General features: G+C 39.5%; 1 protein-coding gene across 3 annotated transcripts in view; it reads left to right on the top strand.

Annotated features, from left to right (window-relative positions):
• LOC120719837 (syntaxin-1A-like) overlaps positions 1–26,210 on the top strand; it is a 73,754-nt gene that overhangs the window by 36,292 nt on the left and 11,252 nt on the right. For all 3 annotated transcript variants that reach the window (XR_005692754.1, XM_040009360.1, XM_040009359.1), the window contains exons 4-6: positions 13,621–13,695; positions 18,191–18,264; positions 18,816–18,924. Coding sequence is in view for 2 of the 3 variants with exons in the window: in XM_040009360.1 (XP_039865294.1) it covers positions 13,621–13,695; positions 18,191–18,264; positions 18,816–18,924 (258 nt within the window). In the remaining variant the exon portion in view is untranslated. The remainder of the gene's footprint in view (positions 1–13,620; positions 13,696–18,190; positions 18,265–18,815; positions 18,925–26,210) is intronic.

Genomic DNA, 26,210 nt, shown 5'->3' on the forward strand with positions numbered 1-26,210 from the left:
TGCAAAGGATTTTACACCCTAAATCAGTGCTAATGTTTCCTTCTCATTATCTGAATGGTTTAATTGCTGATTTTTAAACTGAGGCATGGATTGGATTATCCATGCCTCTCTCCTTACTGTACTTTACTACTAGCACCCATTTTAATTGCATCCACTTGTATTTGAAAAGACAAGAAGGAAAGTAGCTGATCTGCTCAGTTTTTAACAGTTCAGAAAGCTGCACTAACCAGCTGTTAGACACAGAGCTCAAAAAGGAAAAAAAACAAACAAAAAAAACAATTTCAGGCTGGGTTTTTTTTTTTTTTTTTTTTTTTTTAGCACTTGGCTTTTCAGGTGTCTGGGTTGTTGGGAATAGAAGTAAATCTCAAGATTACCAATCCTTCCATTATCTGTATGTGCTATCCTGTTGCAAAAATGGAGCACATTATGGATGATCACTGAACACACCTAGTTAGGAAAGTTGAAGACCATCCCAACCACGCCATTCACCACAGGGAGAATATATTCAAGCCATACTTAGATGACACAGGAAGCCACAAAGTGTTTGGACTCTGGGAGGAATCCTGAGCAGCGACTGTGTGCCAGGCCTGAAGAATGATTGATCCTAGTGCACTCAACATGCCTTCCTCATCTGTCCATTAAAACCATTTAAGACAGACAGCCTGGTGTAAGACCTTGAAGTGGTGCTCCACTAGTAAACAACTCTTAGCATCGAGGTTCATTATTGACCATGCAAAAGCGGTGGTGAATATTTTATCACAGATAGCAAAGTGATGTTAAAACTGATGCAAAACTAGCAGAACACCAGCGAAGGGCCTTTAAATGTTTGTTTTCTCTCTTACATCTCCTGGCTGGAGAGTTTTGCATGAATCATAACGCCAGACTCAAACTCATTAGCTGAAATTTATGTAAACAGAGGGACTCGGTCTATTCTGTCAGTGTTCACATTGGCATTTTTTTTTATACATATTTTGTGATGTGCTGGGAATGTTATCCCTACAATATAACAGTAAGGACGAGTGGTACAGTTGTTATATGCACCTCAGAAACACAATAAAGCAGTAGACACTTATCTGCACTTGGATGCAGAGAATCTGCCCTTTAACACTGATACTTGAGAGGTTATTTGACAACATTTCTGAGTCTGTTTTTCCAGCCACTTATGCGTTTGCACCCTCTGACATCTCAGCCTCCAATTTGTAAAGAGCATCTTTCCCCTGAATCTTAAAAGTCCTCAACTCACAGCACTGGAGATGCTTGTTTTAATTGCAGCCTGTGAGTGTTACTATTTCTAGTTAGTCAGTTTTTGGTCTGCTCCCACCCTCGGAGTGCTGTTTGCCAAGGCTCCTCCACCCTCAACCAGAATTTGAAAGTGTTGTGTAAGTTCCCCCAGCTTTCTGTATTCTCTTTGTTCTCCCTCAGCTGTCTTTCTTTGTGTTTCTCTCTTTTTTCACTCTGTTTCCTTTTCTCTTACGTCTCCCTCATTATGTCTGAGCTGAGATAATGTGGTGCTATAGCCTCCGAAGACATGGCTTTTTACTGTTGAATAATAAGATCTCTATGAAAGTGAGGTTATTGTAATGCGGACTATTGCATCCAAGAATAGGGACACATTAAGAGACAATGGAGGTCAAAGGTGGTAAGATAACGTATTCACACAGGGATAAATCAGTCTGAGTGCCTTCTGTCCTCGACTGTAGAGCCAGATCAGCGATGCCGTGCAGGGTTAGTGGTCTGATCTGCATTAGTTTCAAAGTGACCATATCATTACCATATTAATTCTTTATAACCCTGACGTATCATCTTGGAAGATGTTGCAGGGCAAAGGGAGGCTCTTGGAGAGAAGGAAATGGTTTGTTAGCAGAGACATAATGAGGTTATGTGCTCTACAGTGAGCGGTAACCAAAGAGATAACATGACCAGTGTTTTCTTGCAGCACAGAGTGTAGGACATATTCATTTAAACTGAGTTCTGAGATTGAAAATTTTAGATTTTCAGGATTAGTGTTATAGCATCATAAGCTGATTTACGGTTGTGATCACAAGTGTACACCCACTTATAGTGGTGCAACGGATCAAAAGTCTCATGGTTCGGATCGGATGATGTTTTTGTTTTCCGTCATGGATCGGATCAATTTTCGGATCAGCAGGAAAAAAAAAAAGAAGACAGAAATTTAACTCGCCGTTTACTTATTTAAGTATTTTTTTACCTATTAAAAAACATTCAGCTCAAGACTCATTCCACGCAATTATATAAAAACAAATTAAGGTGCAATGCAGGGCAGTACAGGGCTTTCTATCTACCACTACGCTGTGATATAATGAGCGGTCACGTAGCTTTCCGTTGCCCTGGAGGTCCACCCATTTGTAGTTAGGGCAACAGAAGATGGTGGGACAGCTCAGCCATAGCTTTAAACTTTTCCTGCTCATACATGCTGGGAGCGATCTTGTCACTGAAGTGGACGCGCGACGGGATGTCATAGCGTGGCTCAAGCACCTTCATCATAGTTTAAACTGGTGCTGTCAGCATAAATCTAATGACGTTAATGCCATAACTGCATTACGTGGCAAATCTCCGTTAACTAGTTACCATGGATCGCCCCGTGCGTGGGGCTGCACGGCGTCAATGTGTCAACTATCGCGTTGACTAGTTTAAAGCCCTTGTTTTGCACAACAGAATACGGCCTCCCGTCTGCAGCTAAACACCCCAATAGCTTTCGTAATAGCTTTAGCCCCGTCGGATTGGGCAGCAAAGGGCTGCTTAGATACCGCAAACTCCTCTGCTCCTCCACTTAGCTATCGCTTGACAGACTGACCACGCGCACCATACGCAGACCTTTTTCTTCTTTTTTGAATCTTCGGATCACGTGTGTACCGAACCGTGGAGTGGGATTGGTTTGGATTACAGATCAACCGTAATCCGTTGCACCACTACCCACTTATCGTGGACATGAATGAATGAATGAATAGTAATCTTTGGGCTTTTAATGATTTCTTTGAACTGTTCTTTTTCCAGTGTGGAATGAATGTACAGCAAACATGTTTAATGACTTTAGCAAGTTGCAACTTCATCAGATGCTTTTGGAAGAAATTAAAAAAGCTTCTGGCATAATTCTGACTCAGTGTTTGACCACTCTGCTTAGAAAGTGGTCAAACATTGAGAATTTGGGGTAGTCCTCCTCCTTTATTAATCTATCCTCAATATACCAGTACCACTGGAAACAAAACAGAACCGTGTATGATGCTACCACCACCATGCTCTAAATATACCTCGTTATAACCAAATGGCTCAGTCTTTGTCTCGTCTGACCATAAAACTTTTGAACGAAGGCATTTGGCTTCTCCGTATAGGCACCTGACTAAAAAAGACCCTGCTTGGTCTGCTGCTAGCAGCAGCTACATTAGATGCTACTTGTAAGAACAAGTAGGAACCAGTCCAACCAAAGCTAAGATGAGGAGTTGGCTGTAGAGCTTCTCAAGGTGCATTTATCTGATTTCTTGCAACCTTTTCAAGTACACAGCATTAGTCCCCAACAGCTTTATAGAAGGACCCATATTCTCTTTGACGTGCTGTCTGACTGTATTGAAAATCAAATGCGTTATAGTTGTTATGAATGACCGTGCTGGAAGGAAAAAAGAAAAGTCGTCTGTCGTAGCGATGCAGGGGGCAGGCCCAGTATCATTCAGAATCATTTTTATGACGAGCTCTCCAGGCAGCTATTGATGGTGTTCACTCATTTACACATGAGAAGTGCCGTAAATTGTAAAGTACCAAATAAAATAAAACAACAGGATGAAGAGTTCAGTTGCCATTTTCTCTTTCCTCCAAACACAGTATTATTTCTTTCCTGTAACACATAGAAAGTTACAGGAAAGAAATAAGTCCGTACTGAGAGGTTACCAGAGATTTCAAATCTAAGGAAGGAAGGAAGGAGCTCTATTTTTAAACACTTCTTGTATGCATAGTACTTTAGTGGTTAAATTATAACTGTGCTTTCAGTTTGCCATTATCCATGTTAGGACAGCATTTCTGGAGTAAGGCAAATGTCAGTAATATTTGAGGGATGAGCTCACACTGTCTCTCTGAAACATCAGGCATCTGGACTCTAGACGATCAATAAGCGGAGCAAACGCACAAAGGACTGGTAATATATTTACAGAGGGAGCTGAGAGAGAGAGAGAGAGAGATGAAGAAGAAGATAAATAGCTGCAAGTTAGAGATTGGAATGGCACCAATTGACCCTGCATCAGAGAGGAGGAAACAGAAGCAGCTTGGTATCTTGTCAGTGTCATGTTACCCATGTTATGTGAAAAGCAACCTCGGATTGTGTTTTGATGAAGGGTTAAACACTCCTGCTGTAATAGTTCATGTAGGCTAGAAGCTTAATGTTGGAAAGGATTCTGGGATCTTTTTCTCAGTTCACATGATACGATTTCATGATCACCTTTGAGGAAAGTGATAGGATGATAAGAACATGCTCACTGCAGGAGGTTTGCTTTTTGATTCAAAGCTTTAATTGAGATATCATCAATCTGATAATCAGGAACAGTGTCACACTGATAGCTTAAAGTTAAAGGAAAAGTTTTTGGAATTATTTCTACAGTGATATTACATTTTTTATTTTTATTTTTTATTTCCAACAGCTGAAGAAATCAATACTGATGTTGTCTGTGCATGGCAAAATATTGCAAGTGTGGCATAAACGTTTACATTTTGCTTTTTTCTTTCTAATCCACTTTTCTTCACTGTTTTTGAATGTTTATCATTATTGGGTTTTTGCACCTTTTGATTATGATAGGAACAGTTGAGAAAGCAGGGAAAGAGGGGAAGACACACAGCAAATTGCCCGGAGCACTGCATTACTGCATTAGTCTTGTGTTGTATGCATTTCCACCCTAACTTGATGAGCTTAATGGTGTTCTGCTCCACTGTTTTATATGTCACGTGTTGTCTTGGTCAGGAACAGTTATTATTAAGATATTACTAAATACTCCCGTAACAGATTTGATCAAATGAGCATTTCAAATCTCCACCGTTCTGGTTGTTAAGTCATCTATCTCTGTGATTGTTGGTCCACTGTGAAAAAGGTCATTGACTTGCCTTGTGTGTGTGTGTGTGTGTGTGTGTGTGTGTGTGTTTCTCCTCGTGTTTTTTTTTTTTTTTGTCTTTTTAAATTTGCGAGTGGGAGTGGAAATCTGCAGCGTTTACACATGGGAGAAACGGTTTGTTTATTTAACCAATTTAATCATATGTGTGTCTTAGTGTGTGTTGTAACAGTGTGTTGTAAGTTGTAAATGACTACATACTTTAATACCTAGACTGAAATTGGGAAGAGTTAACTGAGCACGCCTGTCTGATCTGTTTTGTTTCTGCTTTGCGTCAATAATTAGTAAAATAGCCAACAACATCATCGGACGCTTAAAGGAACTATTCGAGGGAAAGACCTTTACTGTGATTTTTAACAAAACCTGAAAAATTATAAAAGCAGATGAATGAAGTGGGAACCCAGATCCAAGGGAAACCTAATAGATCTGGGTGGGAAATTACACAGATGGCTAAAAGGCAAAGACGAGAAGTAAAAGATGCACAAAAAGTTGTTACCAAATTAAACAGGATGTTACTATAACACAGACATAAAAAAGAGATGCATAAACAAACAACGGCATGTAAAGATGATGAAACACAGGGTACTAGATGTACAAACGACAAAATGTGAAACAAAAAACTGCAACAAAACTTAAAATCATAAGACTGCTCTGCGGTGAATAAATTGATTATAGCTCGAGTAACCAGAGTAACGTGAGTGTAAATCCTGCAAAAAGCTAATTTTTATTACCCTTCAAAACAAATTCATTCCTGTGTTTCCTGCGTGTATTTGATATGTGCTCACACTGTTCTTCTCCGAGCTTCTACATTTCTCCGTGCCTTGTAGCGTCTCTCTCGCTCTCCTTCCCTCTGTCACTTTGAAACAATCTGAAGCTGGCGAGAGGACTGACTGCAGACATCGCCATAGCAACACAGTCTTAATGATGGCAACAAGCATGACCTGAAGATTTCATTTGAGAGCGTCTGGAAGAGGGATGGAGTGTGATGCCACAGCTCAATTGACTCCTCAGTTTTGCCCTCTAATTTGCTTCCCTCTCTCCTCTCCCTCTGCTTATTCATCAGCTCCTGTACTCTTCCTCTTTTCACACAGTCAGTAATGAGGCTGAATAGACACTTGATTCAGCAGCTTGGCCTCCTCTGTTTGGTAACCACAAGCGGGAAATCTAATCTAACTCCTTAGCGCACGCACAGGATGCACACACACAAACACATCACACGCAGCCTCAAACAAAGCTCAGTTTTTATGGTATTTTCTCTGTAATACTGGTAGCTGACCTCATCGAACAGGTGACCGGAGGTTGCTATGGTTACACAGAACCGAGAGACACGCTTGTTAATAACCTCACACCCCTCTGAGTTTCTGAAGTAGTGCAAACACATGAATAAGTGGGCACAACGATGAACCTTAACTGCAGTGGGGGGGGGGAATCCACAAATTAAAAGGCTCTTCATTTTATTGAAGATAAATGGGTATAATAACAAATTTCTTGCAATCTGTGATGTTTAACTTTGATTCAGATTGATTATTGAAGTTGGGAAGATCTGTGCCATCATTTAAACGAAATCATTTGCAGGCTCTTTTGTATCTGACAATCAGACTGCAAGTAAAAGATGGACATGGCCATTATGACGTCGCTCATTGTTTTGGGGAAGTCACGCCTTGAAACTTAGCGTCTTCCCATTTTGATGTTTGATCAGAAAACTGAGAAACTGCAACTTGTCAGTCACTTATTAGGCGCACGGTAAAGCGTTCCCGCCCTTGTCACCCTTTTTTGGCTTTAATAGAGAGCATAAAATCCAAACTGAGCATCACACTGTAATAATTGAAACTTATGATTGAGTAGCTGGAGGTCATAGATCACATGAGCAGTGAGAGCTTTTCTTATAGACTGTCATACAACCAAAATTTACAGGTTGACATTTTTGCTGGTGCCCATTGGAAAGAATACAGAGTTAACGATCTGATGCATTCCCTTACTTTTGCCATCCCAGAAGCTATGTCCATATTTTCTTCTGCTTCTTCATCTGCTTGTTAATCAAAGCTTTGCACTGTCCTCCCATTGACCAAATCATCCAACATACTGTGTGCGTCCTTTGCATCTGCTCTTTTTCCTGCTCCTGGTCTTTATACAGCCAGTCTGTTTTTGCTGGTTTGTGAAATGCGTCCACAAATTTACATATATATTTTATTTCTCCCTGAGTTTGTCTTATCACAAACTCTGCAGAAGTAGTTGTGTGTGGCTTAATTAGCAAGAGAAACACACACCAAGGAGAAGAAGGCATCATTTTCTATTCAGTCCTACACAACTGTCCTGTTCTCTGAGTTTGAGATTTGCTGTTTGTCTGCATAAATAGCCAGCCTGGTGGCTCGGTGGTTAGCACTGTTGCTAAGGTCCTGAGTTCAATTCCACCATCAGGCCGGGGTCTTTCTGTGTGGAGTTTGCATGTTCTCCCCGTGTTTGCATGGGTACTCTGGCTTCCTCCCACCGTCCAAAGACATGCAGTTAGTGGGGATAGGTTAATTGGTTAATCCAAATTGGACATAGGTGTGCATGCGGGAGTGAATGTGAGCGAGAATCGTTGTCTGTCCCTGTGTGTTAGCCCTGCGACAGACTGGCAACCTGTCTCTCGCCCTATGACAGCTGGGATAGGCTCCAGCGCCCCCCACAACCCTGAAAAGGATAAGTGGAAGCGAATGGATGGATGGTCTGCATAAATATGACATCAGCAGATTTTATTACTAGTTCTAAAACTCATAGAACCCAATTAAACAATGAATTTACAATATTATACTTTTTTACATATGAATGATGAAAGTTTTTTTTAAATTAAGCCCTCAAACAGAGACGATTGAAGTAAAAACGATTCTATCACTATCACACGCTTGAAAAGGTGCGACTTTTGAAGGCAGACATTCTCTGATTTGTTGTTCCCTTTTTCAAACGTGAATAAATCCCCTGTGAATGGTTAGCGGGTTTGCAGGCAATTCAGTGTCTTCCATGCAAACTACAAGCGACTGCAGCAATCTGATAGTGGCCAAAACAATCGCAGAGAGATTTTAGGCTCAGTGTGCCATGTATCTCCTTGCAAACAGTTTTACCTAGTGACTACCAACAACCTCAACCAACCGCTCACAAACATCACATCACAACCTGTTACTCGGGCCTACAGGTTTATTTCAAGTTGTAATCATTTATGAATGAGCACAATGTTTTTATTTCAAGAACAATCAAAATCCCAACACATTTTAGAAAGTAAGAGTAAGAGGAATTCATGCTAATCAGTCATGAATGCTAATCAGACTGGAAAATGTTACAAATCTGTCTCTAAAGACTTTAGATTTCACCCATCCACACTCAGACAGATTGAAGTTCAAGACTCCAAAATGACGAAAGACCTTCACACATTGATTAATGTTCATGAGTCAACGATCAAAAGAAACTGGTGTGTATGTGAAGACTGCAAGAAGCTCATCTTGCAGTTTGCTTAAGATCGCAGGAAGAATCCATAAAGTTGTTTGAACAATGTTTTATGAACCAATGAAATTAATATGAAACTTTATGTTTGGAGAAAAGGAACAAAGACCGCACTCCAGCATGAAAACTGCCATTGTCATAGTATTATCATGGTTTGGGTTTATTTTTGCCACAACTGTGCAAGAATAGCTGCCCATGATTGATGGAGCAAGACATTTTGAAAGATTATAGCAATTCTAAGGATGATGTCTGTGAACTGAATCTTACCAGCAGGCTTTGCAGCAGGACAGTAACCCTCAGCACATCAGTTGTATTACCAAAGAAAAATAACAATGGTGTTTTAGAACAACCAAGTCAAAGTCCTGACCTTAAGCCAGCAGAAATGTTGTTAAATGTCCTGAAGTGAGCAGTTCATGTGTGGAAACCAACCATCTCAAAGATGAATGTGTTCTGATCATATTTCTGACCATTCTGATCCGAATGGGTTAAAATTCTTCCACATTGATGTGCAGGACTGATAAGCAGCTACTGCGGCACAAGGTGGCTGCACCAAATTCAAATTCAAATTCAAATTTTATTTGTCACGTACACAGTCATACACAGTACGATATGTAGTGAAATGCTTGGACAACTGCTCGTGACCTAAAGAAAACAAAAAAGGAAAAGGCTATGAATAAGATAGGAAATAAATATGAAAAATTAAAAAGGGTAAATTTAACTGGGAAAGAATAAGATAAAATATATAAATTAAAGTTGAAAATGAAACAACTGTACAACAAAATACACAATATAGAACTATATAAGAATGTATGAAGAAATATAAATAAATATATACACAATAACAGCAGCTGTACAAGTATTAACTGGAAATGAAGAATATAATGTCCAGTGTTGTGCAATCCACATTATGTCTTGTGCAGTGCAAATATGAGATACTGAAGCAGAGTTTCTCATACCTTTTCTTCCTCACATATCTGTGAGAATCTATGTAAAGTCTGTTTTGGTTTCATTTGTTTTTTTTTTTTATTTACACATATATTCACAACATATAGCTGTTGTCAATAGTGAGACTTGCTATATTGACATTTAAAATGAGGGATGACACAGAAGGTTAGCCCCCAGCTGCCTGATGTCATGTATCGGTGATCTGTTCAGTCCTACACAACTGAAACTAGTTAGCCTTATGAAGAAGTGTGCACATGTCCACATGCATACATAGCACATACACTGTTATTTTGCCTTGAAGCTCTCAGCCCACCACCTTAGTGTTTGACCCTGACAAACTCAGTATTTGCTGTTGCCACTGGCAGCAAAATTAATTGCAAGCGATATGGGCTTATTCAAACACATACCAAGGATCTAGTTCCCAATTGCTCATTTCCTGAGTGGAGTAGCTATTTCTTGGTACTCTAACTTGTGCTTTTTTTCCCTTTTCTTAAAAACATTGGTAGGTTATTATTTATTGTAGCTGGAGAGTGTTGATATGGTAGACTTACATTAATTCTGTGTTTTTTTTTTCCCACCTTTAATTTCTTTTATAAAATAGAGACTTACAAATGTAAATGAAGGGACAAAATACATGATCTCACTTTATATGCATAGTCCTCTTAAAAGAACAATTTTAAACCCCCTTTTTTTTCTTCCACATCTACTTTTTGTAATCTCAAGAGAGTGAGTCTTTCCATTAAGAGTTTTTTTTTTTTTTTTTTTAAATCTGGAAAATGATCCTGTGCTCACGGTTCTATTCCCCAGGTTCTCGTTCTACATCTTTCAGTTGCTATTAATTGGATTTTTGCCCAGTGTTTGTGCATCACATTTCAAAAAGACGCTTGAATATATCCTAAATATTTTTTGTTTCATTTCGTTTACTGAAACAGGTATTTTCTGGCATTTCTTAAACACAATCTCCTGCAAGGATGTGCGTCTGGATCAGTGATACACGGCATGAAAAGGCTTTTCAGGCTTGAGCTTTAAGGAAGTCTTTGGTGATACAATAAATTTATTGTTGGCTTTTCTTTTCTTTTTTTAATTTATTGGTAAAAAAAAAAATAGATTCAGATTTATTCTTGATGTGTTTGAAGCTAGACTTTAGGGTGATCAGTGTGTTTGCTGTCCGTGTAATGAAAATGTTCCACTTTGCTGTTTAAAAACAAACAAAACAAAAATGCTGTATGTGAAATGACACCTATCAGCCAGCACTCTGTGTGTCCACAGCTTTGTCTCACTGAGCTGTACGTACCACAGGCTGATGTCTGCTGATATGGAAATGCATCTGTTAAGCAGATTAAAGTCTTGTAGTGCTTTGCTGATCAGTGTATAAATGGTTTACCATCTTTTGCATTATCGCATCAGTGAGGGTTTGTTTGAATGAGCTCCTGATTAGGATTTAGATGAAATGGTATGTATTATTCAGTGTGACTAAAATCCAAATATAACATTCTCCTTTCAGAGTTCAGTTTGCCATCCATGTGGGCTTTTCTGACTGTTCGTAATCATTAAAATGATATCCCAGACTGCCATGAGGAGCATTCATATAATATGGATCTGTATTGTAGCTTCAGAGGAAGAGATGATGATGATGATGATTTCACATTTCTCAGTTTCTTTCCCATCAGAGATATGTGCAAATATTATATTTCAGTAATTGAACATGTAGCAGTGATTGAAGTATTCCTCATACTGTGTAATCAAATTATCCACTGAGGCTGTGTCTCTAATTGGGTGCAGATGTTTAGCACGAATTTTAGTTTAGTGGGGCTAAAACTGGCCGTTATTTATCGTTGTGATTTATTCAGCTTTAAAAAGGAGGGAACTACGCAGAAACAAACTCATTAGAAAGAACTACTGCAGGCGGTTTGGTTTGATTGAATAGGTTGACCGGAATAACTTTTTAGAAGAATCTTTTATGTATGCTGGCCTCCTACAGCTTGTTAACATATGGAGATTTGGTTCTTTTATGGCATTAAGATGATAAATGAGTTTCTCACCCCCTTGCAATGTGCTAAAAATGGCAGTTAATGCTCCAGGGTAGTGTGTGTGTGTGTGTGTGTGTGTGTGTGTGTGTGTGTGTGTGTGTGTGTGTGTGTGATAGAGAGAGGGAATATGTGTGAAAGCTTTTCCATTTTCTCTGACTTTTTTTTTTTCTCCCCTCCGTAGTGAAAATTGAAGCAATGGGTAGCACTTTACTTTAACCCTTAAACAGCATTTTTAAGCTAATACTAATTTGCATTAGGGCAGTTGTAAGAAGATTTAAGTGGAATTTGCAACAGCTCCTGTGGATACCTGTAAGTGGATGCACCTGTGTAAACACAATAAAGCTTGGATGTGTACCAAACTTATGGAAATGGCAGTTTTCATTGTCACATTTCATCCTGCTATACTTCAAAAACTAAGAAATACAAAGAAATACAAAATACCAAGATGCTGTTGACTTGGCCTCCAAACTGTCAAGTTCTCAGACCTATTGAGCGTTTTAGGGAAGGTTAATAGAACAAGTAGCATCAGCAGAGATCCTGCACAACAACTTGCGGGACTCAAATGATTTGTATTTCCAGATGAAACCAGAGGTGTTCTGTCCATGCCCTGATGGGTCAGGTTGTTTTCGGCATCACAGAGGCGGCAATTTAAAAAAAAAAAAAAAATCTCCAAAGAACATTGGGCAACAATTCCTACACAGTGATGTGACAAACTCACAATTATCACAGATCTTGATTGGAGTTCTTATCTGATTTAGGAGGGAAGTGCTTTTTCACACAGGGTCAAGTAAGATCGAAGAGCTTTTTTGTCCTTTAATAAATGAAATAATGCTTTCAAAGCTGCACTTTGTATTTATTCAGGTTATGTTTTCCTAAATTTTAGCATCTGTTTGATGATCTGACACATTTAAGTGTGATAAATATGCATAAAACTAAGAAGCCAGGAAGGAAGCGAATACTTTTTCACAGCACTGTAAATGTTATTATCTCCCTGCTACTTCCTCCACTGCCGTCGTTGTCATAAAGCAAATAATTAACCACGTATTTTCTAATATGAGGCCATGCAATTATTTCACTGTAACAGCGAAATAGCATGCCCTAAATAAATTGAGGTTAATTGAGGTTGTGTTGGTGATGAATGCACATGGAGAAAATAATGAAAATGCACTTCTGCACATTTATAAGAAAATGTAGATCCATATATGAAAAAAGATGAATCCTCTTCAGTGTAAATGGATGTATTCAGCCTTTAAACAGGCAATGGTTAATGCTTCAGTGGCCCTTTTACATGGAAAAAGCCACAAATTTGACTTTCTCCATTTGAACATTTTCTACGTATTAAACGATCAGTATAAACTGCCGGCAGAGATTTTAAATGTATTAGTAACTCCATCATCTATATCAAATTTATACAGTGTATATACTAAAATATACTAAATTCATCTTGTTGTAGGCCAGATTTTTCATCCATCGTGATTTGACTTATTGCTACGATCACATCTTTGTCCTCACCAGGGGTCAAAGTAGGAAACTTTGTAGGACCAGGACAAGATCATTACTTACTTTGGCACACAAACTAATGCCTTGATTTTTCTTCATGGCAGTGCTCTGTAGGAAAAAGAAAAAAGAAATGGTACCCATTGCAGTTAACATGTGCAAGCCCCTTAGGGTCTTCACCACTATTTGTGTGGCCATTCTTTAGCTTGTAGTGGTCCTGCCACTCTTTGGCTCTGCGCCGGCTCCACACTCATTGATCTGTATCTTTGTGTCTCTATAATATAAATGTGAATATTTAACAGTGTAAACCTGGAAAGAAGACGAAAGACTGCAAGAGAAAAGGGAGGATGTAGTTACTCCCTATAGAAAAGAAGCATTAAGAAGGATGAATTGTGCTGCTGTGGACTGAAAGTGATGAATGTTCGTCTCTGTTGGGAGAAACACTTCCTGTGTGTCAGTATGGAGTCGGTGCCTGTGAAATCGTATTTCCCAGTGGTTTATGTGCTTGGCTGAGTTAGTATATAATCCACTAACACATCCTCTCTTTTTGTCTCATCTCCTCTCAGAAACTAAAGCTGAACTTGAGGATCTTATGGCAGACATCAAGAAGTTGGCCAACAAAGTACGCTCCAAGTTAAAGAGTGGGTATACTTTCTTTCTCTTTTCGCCTGCCAGAGCCGCTACTATTATTTTCTATGCTGCTTCAAATTTTTTGCATTTGTTTAATTTATTTAAATGTGCCTTGTTCTGAGAATTAGTGACCAGTTGGTTCCCAAAACTCTGATTGGCATCCAAAAATTATTGCACTTTTGAGTATGACAGGATTTTTATGTAATAAATGCTTAAAATTGTTTTATTGTCTACAAGGATGTGAGGAATTTTCTAATAACTGTGAATGAAACTACCAGGAGTAAAATGTTTAATTTCTATCTCTTTTTTTTAAAGCAAAAAGTCTGAAATATTTTAAGGTTGCAGTTTCTCAAATGTGAGAATTTGCAGCTTTTCCTTGACTTACATCACTGTAAACTGAAAAATGAAGGCTTTGGACTGCCAACATGGGACTATAGAGATTCTGACAAGCATTTTCAATGTGTTAGCAAACTGAATATCTTAAATTCATACATTGCAGAGACCAATTAACTGGTTAATGACCATGTAAAATAATTTTCTTTCCCTGTTTATTATATGTGTGCACAGTGGTTTATCTCGTGGTCCTGGTACTTTCTTAGGATCGGTGAGATGGTAACAAGCGAGACATAATGAGACAGTGAACTGTATAGCATTTGGCAGCTGACAGACGACTTGGTGTACACTCATAGATTCAGTAAAGAAACGGTATACTCTGTATTAAAGGAAAATAAAATATATACTTCGGTGTACAGAACTAGAAGATGATTGCCTTATCCTTCATCTGGCATGCCTACAGCCTGGAGACACAAAGATAAGCACACATATGTATCGGGAGGCACACGCTTGACAAAGTGCTGTCAGGCAGACCAGGCCTTGCATCACAGTCCACTATGTCACTCCAGTTCACGTCATTTGATGCCACAGGATACCTTTGTGTTGCTGCTTTCTGTGTGTTTCACTGAGTGACCTCAGAGTGCACCCTATGATAGATCCTGAAGAGGGAGCAACAGCAGTTACTTTTTATATATAGTAGGAGAAATAATTATTTGAACCCCTTGCTCAGTTTGCTCGCTGGAATTAACAGCCTCTAATTTTTATGATAGTTTCATTTTATTGGAGAGAGACAGAATATTGACCAAAAACACAGAAAAAAAACCACATAAAAGTTAGAAATTGATTTCCATGCTGTTCAGTGAAATAAGTATTTGATCCCCTCCTACCTTGCGAGAACTCAGGCTAGCATAGCTGTAGCATACAAATCAGAATCAGTGAATCAACTCATTGCTGTCAAAGGACATCAGGTACAAGATTGTAGACCTGCATAAGGCTGGAATGGGCTAAAATACCATCAGCAAGAAGCTTAGTGAACACTATATAAATAAAATTGAATTGACATTGACAGCTGTTGGTGCAATAATTTGGAAATGGAATAAATATAAAATGACCATCAGTTACCCTCATGGGTCATGGGGTCAGGATGATCATGAGAAAAGTGGTGGGTCGGCACAAAACTACACCAGAGGAGTTTATTCATGATCTAAAAGCAGTTGGAACCACAGTCACCCCGAACACCATTGATTACACAGCATGACAAAGACTGAAAACATGTTGTCAAGGCTACAATGGAGTGGCTAAATAAGAAGCACTTTGAGGTCATGGCGTGGGCTTTCCAGTCTGCAGACCTCAGTCGGTAGAAAATCTGTTTGGGGGGCTGAAACAGCAGAAATCTAAAGGATTTAGAGTTTCTGTAAAGAGGAGTGAATCAAAATCCCTCCTGAAATCTGTGCAAACCTGATGACCAAAAACAATTAAACAGCTTGCCGCTGTGTTCAGCAACAAAGTGTTCTCCACCTGTTTTGCTTCAGGATCAAATACTCATTTCAATCAATGACATGCAATTCAATCTATATATTTAATGTAATGTGTTTTTTCTGATATTATGTCTCCCTCCATTAAAATGAAACTACTATAAACATTTCTTTGTAAGTGAGCAAAACTACAAATTCAGCAGACGACCGAATAATTATTTTCTCCACTGTATTTCATGTGTATTCTTTAACCATTATGAATAATTCAAAATGTCTTTGCAAACAGACAACAGATGGTTCAGAGGTCGATCTTGGTCTTTTTGAATTATGGTCATTTTGGTAAATCAAAATGAACATAAAGTTATTATATTAATCGCTGCTGAAGTTCTGCAGGCAAGCACTTGTGGAAGTCAAGACAACTGGCTCAATGCAGTTTTTTATTTATTTATTTGAAGTAGTTGTTTGAATCTGGCATTTTATCATCAGCATAATCACAACAACATAACAAAATACCGGAATCACCAGGCAACCACTGATTTATTTATTTTTAATTGGTTGTAAGGTGACTGCAGCTTATTTTTGCTTTAGAGTGACTCGTGAGGTCAATTGTTCACTTAGTTTTAAAGAAAGTTTATTTCAAGAAATACCAAGAATTCAAATAAGTAGGTTTAAGCATCAAAATAGCAAAATTGAAAAATAAGACAGTTTAAAAAGTGAATTCTTTGTACCTCCTAGAAAACTGGTAAATGTACCAAATGCCTTTTTCAATAGCTTTCCAGTTAAGAATAAAATTATATGGGAAATTATAGTATTAATGAGCATATTTAATTTCACAATACCAATACTGCATTGAGTACTGCATATACAGTCTGCTTTGGCTGTTGAGGACCTCTTATATTTGTGCTAGTGGTTTATTTTCATGCACCTAAACTATTTATTAAGAAAAAACTTGTATGAGTAGTGAAGCAAAGGATCGTTTTCTGTGCTGTGGACAAGATGTACCTAATTAGCTATATGTGCCTAGAGTTATAAATACTCTTAGGTTGTACTGAGCGCAGCCTGGCACTGTGAAGACACAGACTTAACAAGCTCAAAGAGTGGATTTAATCATGCTCTCAGTGGTTTTGGAAACACATTCAAGGCAAAAATCCAATTTGAAATGATTTCTAAATGATGCACAATACTGATTATGTTAAAGTAAATCAAAAACCCATTGTGGATTTTCCTGGAACAATTAAAATACAATGTCTCCTTTGTGACACAACCAATTATTGTGTTAAATAAATAAAGCAACTCCTCTAGCCTGTCTGGGTTTTCCAAACAATACACAGTTGTAGTTAATTGGCAAAAAGGAAGCATCCCCAGTGGCTGAATCGATCAGGACCGATCGATAAATGGATGTTAAATGTACGCGTTTTTCAGAGATCATGAAAGCAAGTAATTTATTATGAGTTATCATGTTTTTAACACCTTATAAGCTGTGATAGTTTGTTATACTGAAGCTGTGTGTATAAATAGAAACGAGCACAGACCCTTACAGTAACAAGTCAGGTGTAGCTGCACATCTCACTGTAAGATGTGTCCATGAAGGTGTAGCAGCCTTCATCAGCCATCCAATCCCATCTTAAATGAAAAACTGGATTTAAATGAAAGCTACATCTCTGTATATTTCAGCAACAGTACTTCCCGTGGCCTCTGATGGCCTTTCATTTACGTTATTATGCTCGGCAGCATCTTTCTGATGTGTGACAGCGAAGAAGCAGCCAAGAAAAAGTGACTATTACACACTAACATGTCACTGGAAAACTAGAACGGGAACAGTCACCCCAGTAATTTGTACCTTGATGAATTTCTTAATAGTCACTGCTTCTTCCACATCATCAATTATTCATCTGAGTGACTGATTTGACGTATGATTAGTTAATCTTTGTGTCATGCATGTATGGCAATCTTAGTGCATTACTACATTATTATACGTAGATATAATAACCACCCCCCGGGTTATAATTATAGTTTAATACATAGATCATAGATCACATCCTCTTGATTACAGGTGTTGAATTAGAATTTGATTCCCCTATTGACAAAGTGTCCAGCACTTTCACTCCCAGCTTCACAAGCATTGACCGAATGCGGTAAAAAATTCACAGCCTCCAGAGTGTTATTGATTATGATTTGACCTCCTAGCCTTTCCTCTTGTAACAGTTCATCCTTTCCCTTGTCCACCTTGTAACAAGGTATCTCAAAAACAAATAGCTGGATTTCTAATAAATTTGGATGTGTATGTTTGTGGTCTCCAGATATTGAATTCTTGTATTTTTAATAACCTCTGGACCGTTCTTCTTGCTCTAGCCTCAGGACAAAATGCCAGATCTGCACACAAAATGAACTGCCGTTCCTCATAATCTATTTAGCAGAGTACCATGAGGATTTGCGAGCACAGTTCTGCTCTCGTGGTTACAGTTCATTTTTGATTTTTATTAACCTCCTCGTCTTTCCTCTGGTATCATCAACGGATTCGTACCCTTATTTTCACTACTACTGAACAGCTAAATCATTGGTATCTTTGTTAATTCATCTAATCTGTACGTTGTGTATGATTTAATTAATCTCTACAGGCAGACAGCAGCATTGGAGGCTTTATTCAAAGAGAGCAGCTGTCTGTTGATCAAATGTGTACTTTTGTGCATTTGCCCAGGTATCCAACAAACCATTGAGCAAGAGGAGGGGCAGAACAGGTCATCGGCCGACCTGAGGATACGTAAAACACAGGTACAGTTCAGGGAAGCAGAAGAATCACAGCTGTGCTCCAGTTGCATCTTACTGCATGACGGTGAGCCATATTTAAGTACTTTAGTTAACACCCTCCCCACTCTGTGAGGACATCGCTGGATTTCTCTCAGACAATTAGCAAAGATGAGACAACTTCACAGATGATGACATCATGGCATTCAAACCCCCAACTCTAACCGTAATCACAAATAAAACTCACATGTGAGAGGTTCCTCCATTACCTCCACCCATTACAATGTGGATTAATGGTGTCTATCAAACAGCACATGAAAATATCAAGTGTTTCTTTTAGTATTCATAGTATAGTATTATACTCACTGCTTTGAGTATACTTGTTGGGCCTATTTGTCCTATTTCCATTCTGAACACGCTACATTTGCATGTAATTAGTGTGTAATATGCAGTTGGTACACTGCTACACTCCTGTTCACGTAGCATTGACTTTATTCTTACTTCTCTTATTTACTGTCTGGCGCCAGCATCAGTCGGACTCAGGTGAAGTGGTTTGTTGTTTCTCCTTGTCTCTGCAGCACTCCACACTGTCCCGTAAATTTGTCGAGGTGATGTCAGAATACAACACCACTCAGTCGGACTACAGGGAGCGCTGCAAGGGACGCATTCAGAGACAGCTGGAGATTAGTGAGTAGACCCAGGAGACTAAAGCCACCGCCACCCCTCAAACTGTGACTGTACCTGTGTGAACACTGCACCGATTCAGAACATCTACATCTATTTTCATAGCCCAGATAAAAACATCTTAATTGTTGTTCTAATTTGTATTTTCTATCTGGTTTGTCTGATCCCACCTAGAACACACCCTCTTATCGTACACTATAACATCTAACTCTTGTGTAGGTGTGCTGTTGCTACACTGTGAACAAAATGGTCAGCTTTAGTCATCTCTGTCCAAAAAAAAGGCTGTCATAATCACTTTTCCCACATTTCCTAGCATGTGTTTTATCCTCAGGCCAAGCATCGTCCTCTTCATATCTGTCCTCCCTCTTATTGCTCAGATGTTGAATTCATGTTAATTAGGCTAAAAATGAGATCTGCATCCTTTTTTTTCCTGAACTGTTTATCCAGCGTAGGGGAGATGGAGCTTATCCCTGCTGGCACTGGGGCCTAAAGCAACATTCATGCCTACATTCACACCTACATCAATATACAATAACCAATTAACCTAACATGCATTTTTTTTGGACTATGGGAAGAAGCCAGAGAAGCCTTGGAGGACCCACACAGGCACAGAGAGAACATCCAAACACAGAAAGGGTCTCAGTTGGCGGTGACGCACTCCTCCTTCTTATTCTTCCTTCAGCTGCTCCCTTTTTGGGGTCACCACAGCAGATAATGTGCCTTAGGCCATGTCCACACTAAAACGTTTTCGTTTGAAAATGCATATTTTTCTCTCCGTTTTGGCCTTCCGTCCACACTGAGACGGCGTTTTTGGTCAAGGAAAACGGAGCTTTTTGAAAACGTTCTCCAAAGCGGATACATTTGAAAACGCCGCTTTCGCGTCATAGTGTGTACAGCGAACCAGGAGCCTTTTCGAAAACGATGACACATTTTAGTCATGTGATGTAGTCATGTGACCAATTAAACTAAGATAGCGGAGGGCATTGCACATCAGTTGTTATGTTTGCTCTCAATTTTGACAGCCCTATTAAAGACTAATATTAGTTTGTACATGTAGATAGCTTTTCTTCAAATTCTTTAACTCTCACTCGCTTTTCCAACGTTGTACTTTTGTGTTACTCGCAGCAACAACTCCACCTCATTGTTAGTCCATTTAAAAAATTTGGTGCTTTTCCTCAACATTTTGCCGCAACATCTTGCGCTTCACGCATGCGCAGTACTGGAACGTAAGTGTTTTTGGCCATTGTGGACGCACAACTCTGTGAAAATGAATGAAAACAATAGTGTGGATGCGGAGCGTCATTCTATTCCTGGTATCCTTTGCCACACCAACAGTCTGCATGACCTCCTTCACTACATCTGTGAACTTTCTCCGTGGTCATCTTCTTCTCCTCCAGCTTAACAGCTCAGCATCAGTTGCCCCGTGCATCCACCATCTCTTCTCTGACCATGTCCAAACCATCTCAACCTTGTGTCTTTAAATATGTCTCAACAATTGTTAACCTGAGTTATCCCTCTCATGCACTCATTTCTAATTATCTGGCCACTGCTAGTGAAAATCTTAGCATCTTTAGGTCTGTTACCTCCAGCCAGACCTCCTGTGTTTTTATCAGCGCCACCATCTATAAAACATCGATCATAGCAGGTGTCACCATCTTGCACACACTGTTACTGTTGCTGTTATCTTTCTGTCACAAATCACTCCTGACACTCGCCTCCACACACTCCACCCTTCCTCCACCTTCTTGCTTGCCACTCTTGCGCACCTGTTACTTTGGATGGTATTTAAAGTCATCTACCATCCAGCTGTGCTACTGTACCCATTTTCTGCCACTGTGTGAAGACTTGAGGTGTATTCACCATTTTTGAAAGAGCTTTAGTATTTCTGCACACTGTTCACCACACACTATGACCCCTCAAACCTCAATTGATTGACTTGATCAAATTCAATCAGAGAAACTTGTGTAGCGAGAAGCGTTGTAATTCTAGGCGCAGGTTCTTTTGACATTTTCTGTTTTCAAGGTTTCTGCTTTTTTTTTAAAAATTCCGGCAGGAGGAAAACTTCATCATCGCAACATCTCGCAGCTGCTCCAACAGCTTCCAGCACATCGTTATTCATAGAACATTCGCTCAGCTGGGCTGACATTCAAGTTTAATTTATAAATATATTCAGTTTATTCACTCTCAAAGTCGCATTTGAATGTCTTCAGCTTAAACTTGAACACACACGCACAGATAAAACAATACAAATTGGAGAGTGTGTCCAACCATTATCATCCCACAGAATCATCAGTAACACTTGTGGAGAAAAGACTACAAAATGCAGTCTTTTCTTGATTTTGTTTAGAGAGAAATTTCAGTTTCCCACACCCATATTTTATTTTGAATTGTTTTGTGTAGTGTACCAAAACAACCACCCTCACACTGAAACCACTTTCCAAAACACATAGATCACCAACACCCACACCCATATGCATGCACATGCCAGGTTGCTGCAGCTCAGATCTGAGCTCATCTCACTCGTGACACGCTGTATGTGTAATGTGATTTGACAGGTATTAGCTGTAGGCGCTGGGCTCCTGGACCAGGCACCTCGCATGGCCTCTGACACAGCATCCTGGCAGACCGCACTGTGCCAGCTGCCCCTAACAATCATGATAGAGTCACCTTTATAAAAACACACATGCACACGAGCATCCAGAGACAGTGACTCATGTAATAGCAAGAGCAGAGGAGAGCAAGGGCAGTTATGTTGCACGGCGCTTGGTATAGATGTCATTTCCTCTGGCCATCTGTCAGTTTAGATGGACACATGCAACCAGTCTGTATGCGTGAGCTCCACCCAGTATATGTAGACTACTACAACAACAACCGTGCGCAAAAGAGAACAACGCAAATCCACTAGTGAAGTTAAACACACGCATGTGACTCACTTTTTCCTTGAGCTCATCTAGATCCATTTGGATTTGATTTGTCAGCTGGTGGAGTCACAGGAGGCCTTAGCTGATCTCACCTGTCGTCAAGGAAGGGATTAGTTACAGAGAGAGAGCACGGAGATGGAAAGAAAGATCGGGAAATCATCAGTATGAAATAAAGACGGACTTGGAGTTTAGGGATTTAAGAATGAGAAGAAGTCCATAATAGTTGAATCTAACACTGTTTAAATCATTTAGGGTGATGTAGCAAGTGGCCTTTTTCTGTTGTGCCTGCACCTTTGACATGTGTATGTGTGCACGTCTGTGAATCAATGAGAGTGTGTCACACAGAGGGAAACAGTCTGCTCTGTCAGACTGAGTATTGATGTTCCCTCTGCTGCTCATCCCCTTTCCTGTTCACTCCTACTCAAACCCGCTGGGTACATGCATGAAAAAGAAAACAGGAAAGGTACACTGTCATGTAAACACGTTGTTGTCCAGACAACATTTTTGCCCCTGATCAACAGTGACTCTAAAAAAGTCTTTCTTGAAGCAAAGCTTCAAGAAAGCTGCTATTAGTAACAGTGCCGAGAAGTTATTTCGGGTAATTGAGAACAACTTTCTTGCTTTAAAAGAAGGTTCATAACTTCTTGTCATCCTTATGTTCTTCTTTCCTATGTCTTTTACAAATGAGCAAAATTGGTAGTATTGGTGGTGTTTAGTGTTTCTGGCTCGTCCCGCAAAAACGCCTGTCATGTCAAGTTATGTGAAGGCTACAATAAACCCATAAAACAATACATTTACTCATGTGTATCTTTGCCTCAAGTGTTAGATTTATCTGCGACAACAGCCGTGAACCTCAGCTGTGCACTCATGTCAGTGCATGAAAACACTTATCATCTCCTTTAACTGCCGTCTTTGGTGTTTCCTCCACAGATTTGTTGTCAGAATTTTTTTGAGTACCTTATAATGTCCTAAATAAAGTCCTAAATAGATCTAGATGCATCATTTCTAATAAAAATGCATTTCTATACATCTATTCTTCTGGAATTTTATCTCTATCAATAAAATTTGGGCAACACCGCTGTGTGTTGTGGTGTTTAGCCCCATTGCCTCACAGCAAGACGTTTTTGAGTTATGCAACATTTCTGTGTGGAGTTTGCATATTCTCCCCATGACTTTTACTTCAGGAACTCTTTGGGACTGTGTGAACACATGCATGTTAGATTGATTGGTGACTTTAAGTTGATCTTAGATGTGAATGGCTGTGTGTTTCTTGTTAGGCCTGTGGTACATGTCTAGGGTTTACCCTGCTGGGTTAGGCTCCAGGCCAACCGCAACCCTGAAATGGATAAGTGAAAGAAAATGAATGGATTGATGAATACAATTTTTGGTTTTGAGACCTGAACTCAAACAGTTTTAATGTATCGGAGACACATTATTAAAACCATAAAACTGTATGCTATTTTCACTTAAATCATCATCAAGCCTGTAGACTCCTGGTGGAGCATAGGGCCGCAACAACACCACGCCAACGGACTCTGTTCTGGACCGTTCTCTTCAGCTGGGTCCACGTCATTCTGGGTCCACGGTGGCCTTTACTTCACTCTTTTCACTAGAAAAAGAGTAAGAATTAATTTGTTAGTGATTTTAAAGCTTTAGGTTATCCAGTTTTATTCTTTTAAGGTAGAGACAGGCTCTGTTTTCTGATTTTTAGGATTCATGCTCAGCTAATACAGTATGTTTTCATATTCAAAAGCTGAATATTAGAGAAATATAAATCTTTACTATTTCTTGCAAGACAGCAAGTGAGTGCATTTTACAAATGCTGAACTAACCCATGGAATTTCAGCTAATCTTTTAAAGCACTTTGATATGAGTTTAATCCACTGTGTTTGCATTTTAGTCTACTATTGATTGAGAATGCATATTTTGATATGCTATTTTGCTTCCATTATTTTGCAGCAGTGAGCAGAGAGGCCAGGCCAGCAGGGTGGAGTGGATGTTGGTCACAGGCATTGCAGGGTCTCTTTGACATTTGATTGTTGTGTTTTATTTCTCAGTGGACGCTCTTTTAGCTTAGGAGGAGCGTGCTTGCAACGCCAGCGGAAAAGACAGAGATGTACGCCACATACCTGCCTCGGGAACAAAAGAGATCGATCTCCTTTACATGGGTGCAGATCGGCAAAATGTACTAGAAAATTACACTTCTTGTTCTTGTGCCTGGTTGTGCAATTTGCCGTTTCTCTCTGCTCCTGGAGGGTCTCGCTTGATTTGTGTTATATAACAATGGAAATGAAATAATGCTGTTACTGGTAGCAACATAGTATCAATGATTTAATAGCCCATAAACACCATGGGTGAAGTGAGACTTCTTGGCTTCATATTAGGCTTCTCAGGGTTTAGGTCTCCATGGTAACAGCTAAGAGCCTCCCTCAGAGACTGTCATGGCTTAAAACAAAAAACTATGAGGAACGTACGTGTGTGTGTGTGTGTGTGTGTGTGTGTGTGTGTGTGTGTGTGTGTGTAGGAAGTGAGATAAATAGTGTAGGGTAGTGTGCCTCAATTTTTTTTGTCTTCATGATTATGCATGACTCATTGTCACTCCTCTCTGACCCTCTTCAATGTTGTAGCTTTAGTCTGATGTTAGAGTGATTATTATCAGAGAGGACTGGAAACCAATCACAGCGATGTAGTGAATGTGGCCTCTCGCTCTTCTTTGTGCCTCGTTCTCATCCTCCCATTTGTCATGCCGCTAAAATGTTATTGCTCAACATGTCTCTTAAGCATGGTAATGAAACTGTGCAACCACTTACTCACGACTAAATGAAATTCATTGGTTTGATATGGATATGAAGTTTGAATTGCACATGATGCGCTCTGTGTATATAAAGAGAAGTGTGAATGGACTCTGCCATGGATGCTTGCGTGCGGCTTCATCAAAATTCTGTTCGTGAAGGCAATCATCGGCTCTGACTCCCGACCATCATCAGTCACCATCACGCTACCTGCTCTGTCTCTGAGGCCCCACAGCAACCACCAGTCTTCATCACACGCATTCTCACACACGCTGATTAGATCATGAATCCAGATTTTGTTGCCTCTAAAATCCCCTCCCAGGGGTCCAGTGGTGAGAAAGAATGAAAAGAGTTCACAAAGCAAGCCGTGCAGGTCTGTTACTTTAAGCTACTGTGAATGAATTGAGTTGTGTTTTTTCTAATTATTTGAAATTTTAGGAGCTGGAGTTATTTGCCTTTTTTCCAAGAATTTCAAGTTAATAAAATCATCGTTATAAGCAAAGCACAAAGTGTCAAACTACTATCTCGCTACACTCTTTTTAATATCACACAGAAGAACTGGTCACACCATGTCAGGGTTACTATAAATTGCTTTGATCTACAAAACAATTTCCCCAAGGAGTTCCAGTTTGAATAGTCTTGAGTTCAATTTGACTCATTTTATTTATATAGCACCAACAGCAGTCATCTCAACGTGTTTCATATTGTAAGGAAAAAACAAACCTTTCAATATTAGACAGAAAAGTCCAATAAACACCACCTCCAGACAGACAAATTCTCTTTTGATGGGAAGAGACCCCCTGCCATGGCCGGGGAGGGATCAGGGAGGGGCGACCATCTGCTGTGACTGCAGGGCTGAGGAGAAAGAGAAGAGAAAAGAAACTATAGAAGAGACACGTTAATGACCGGCATTAGTGGCATGTAAACACATCAGGAGTGAAAAGGGGCGAGTGGAGAAGAAGAGCTCATTGAGTCATGGCAAGTCTGTCATTCCCTGCCTTTACCAGCACTGCTAAGGGATGCTGCAGGGTGACGTGATCCATCCTTAACTATAAGCTATGAGTCAAAAAGGAATTTTTTGAGCCTAATCTGGTTGCACAGGAGAGGGGCCTGATAGCCGCCTTCCATTACTTTTGCAAACTGTGGGAACCACAAGTCACAATCTAGCAGTCTGAGAGTTCTCTGCTGGGGTGATACGTTGTGATGGGGCCTGATTATTCAGGACCTTGTATCTGTGCAGGTTTAACAGGAAAGAGAAACAGTCTCTCTTTCTAGTCGCTATTAGTAGTTTTTCTGTTCTGTTTTAGATTTAATAAAGTCCGTTCAGGTTCAGCTTTTAGAAAAACCTGATAAGAGGGAATTACTAAAGTAGAACCTTGAAGTATTAAATGCATTAACAAGTTTTTCAGCATCACTCTTCAGCGTTTCTACTTTTAGCAGTGCTGCACATTTTACTGCGACAGACTGAGGTCACTATGTGTTGTAACTCATCAGCACGCCCTAACGCTTATTGATAGGTTAAGTAATGCTTTGATGCTTTTTCTTATTATAAAATACTTTAAAATTCTTTAATTTA

The sequence above is a fragment of the Simochromis diagramma genome, unplaced genomic scaffold (assembly GCF_900408965.1).
Source record: "Simochromis diagramma unplaced genomic scaffold, fSimDia1.1 OVJJ01000344.1, whole genome shotgun sequence".
Classification (NCBI taxonomy): Eukaryota; Metazoa; Chordata; class Actinopteri; order Cichliformes; family Cichlidae; genus Simochromis; species Simochromis diagramma.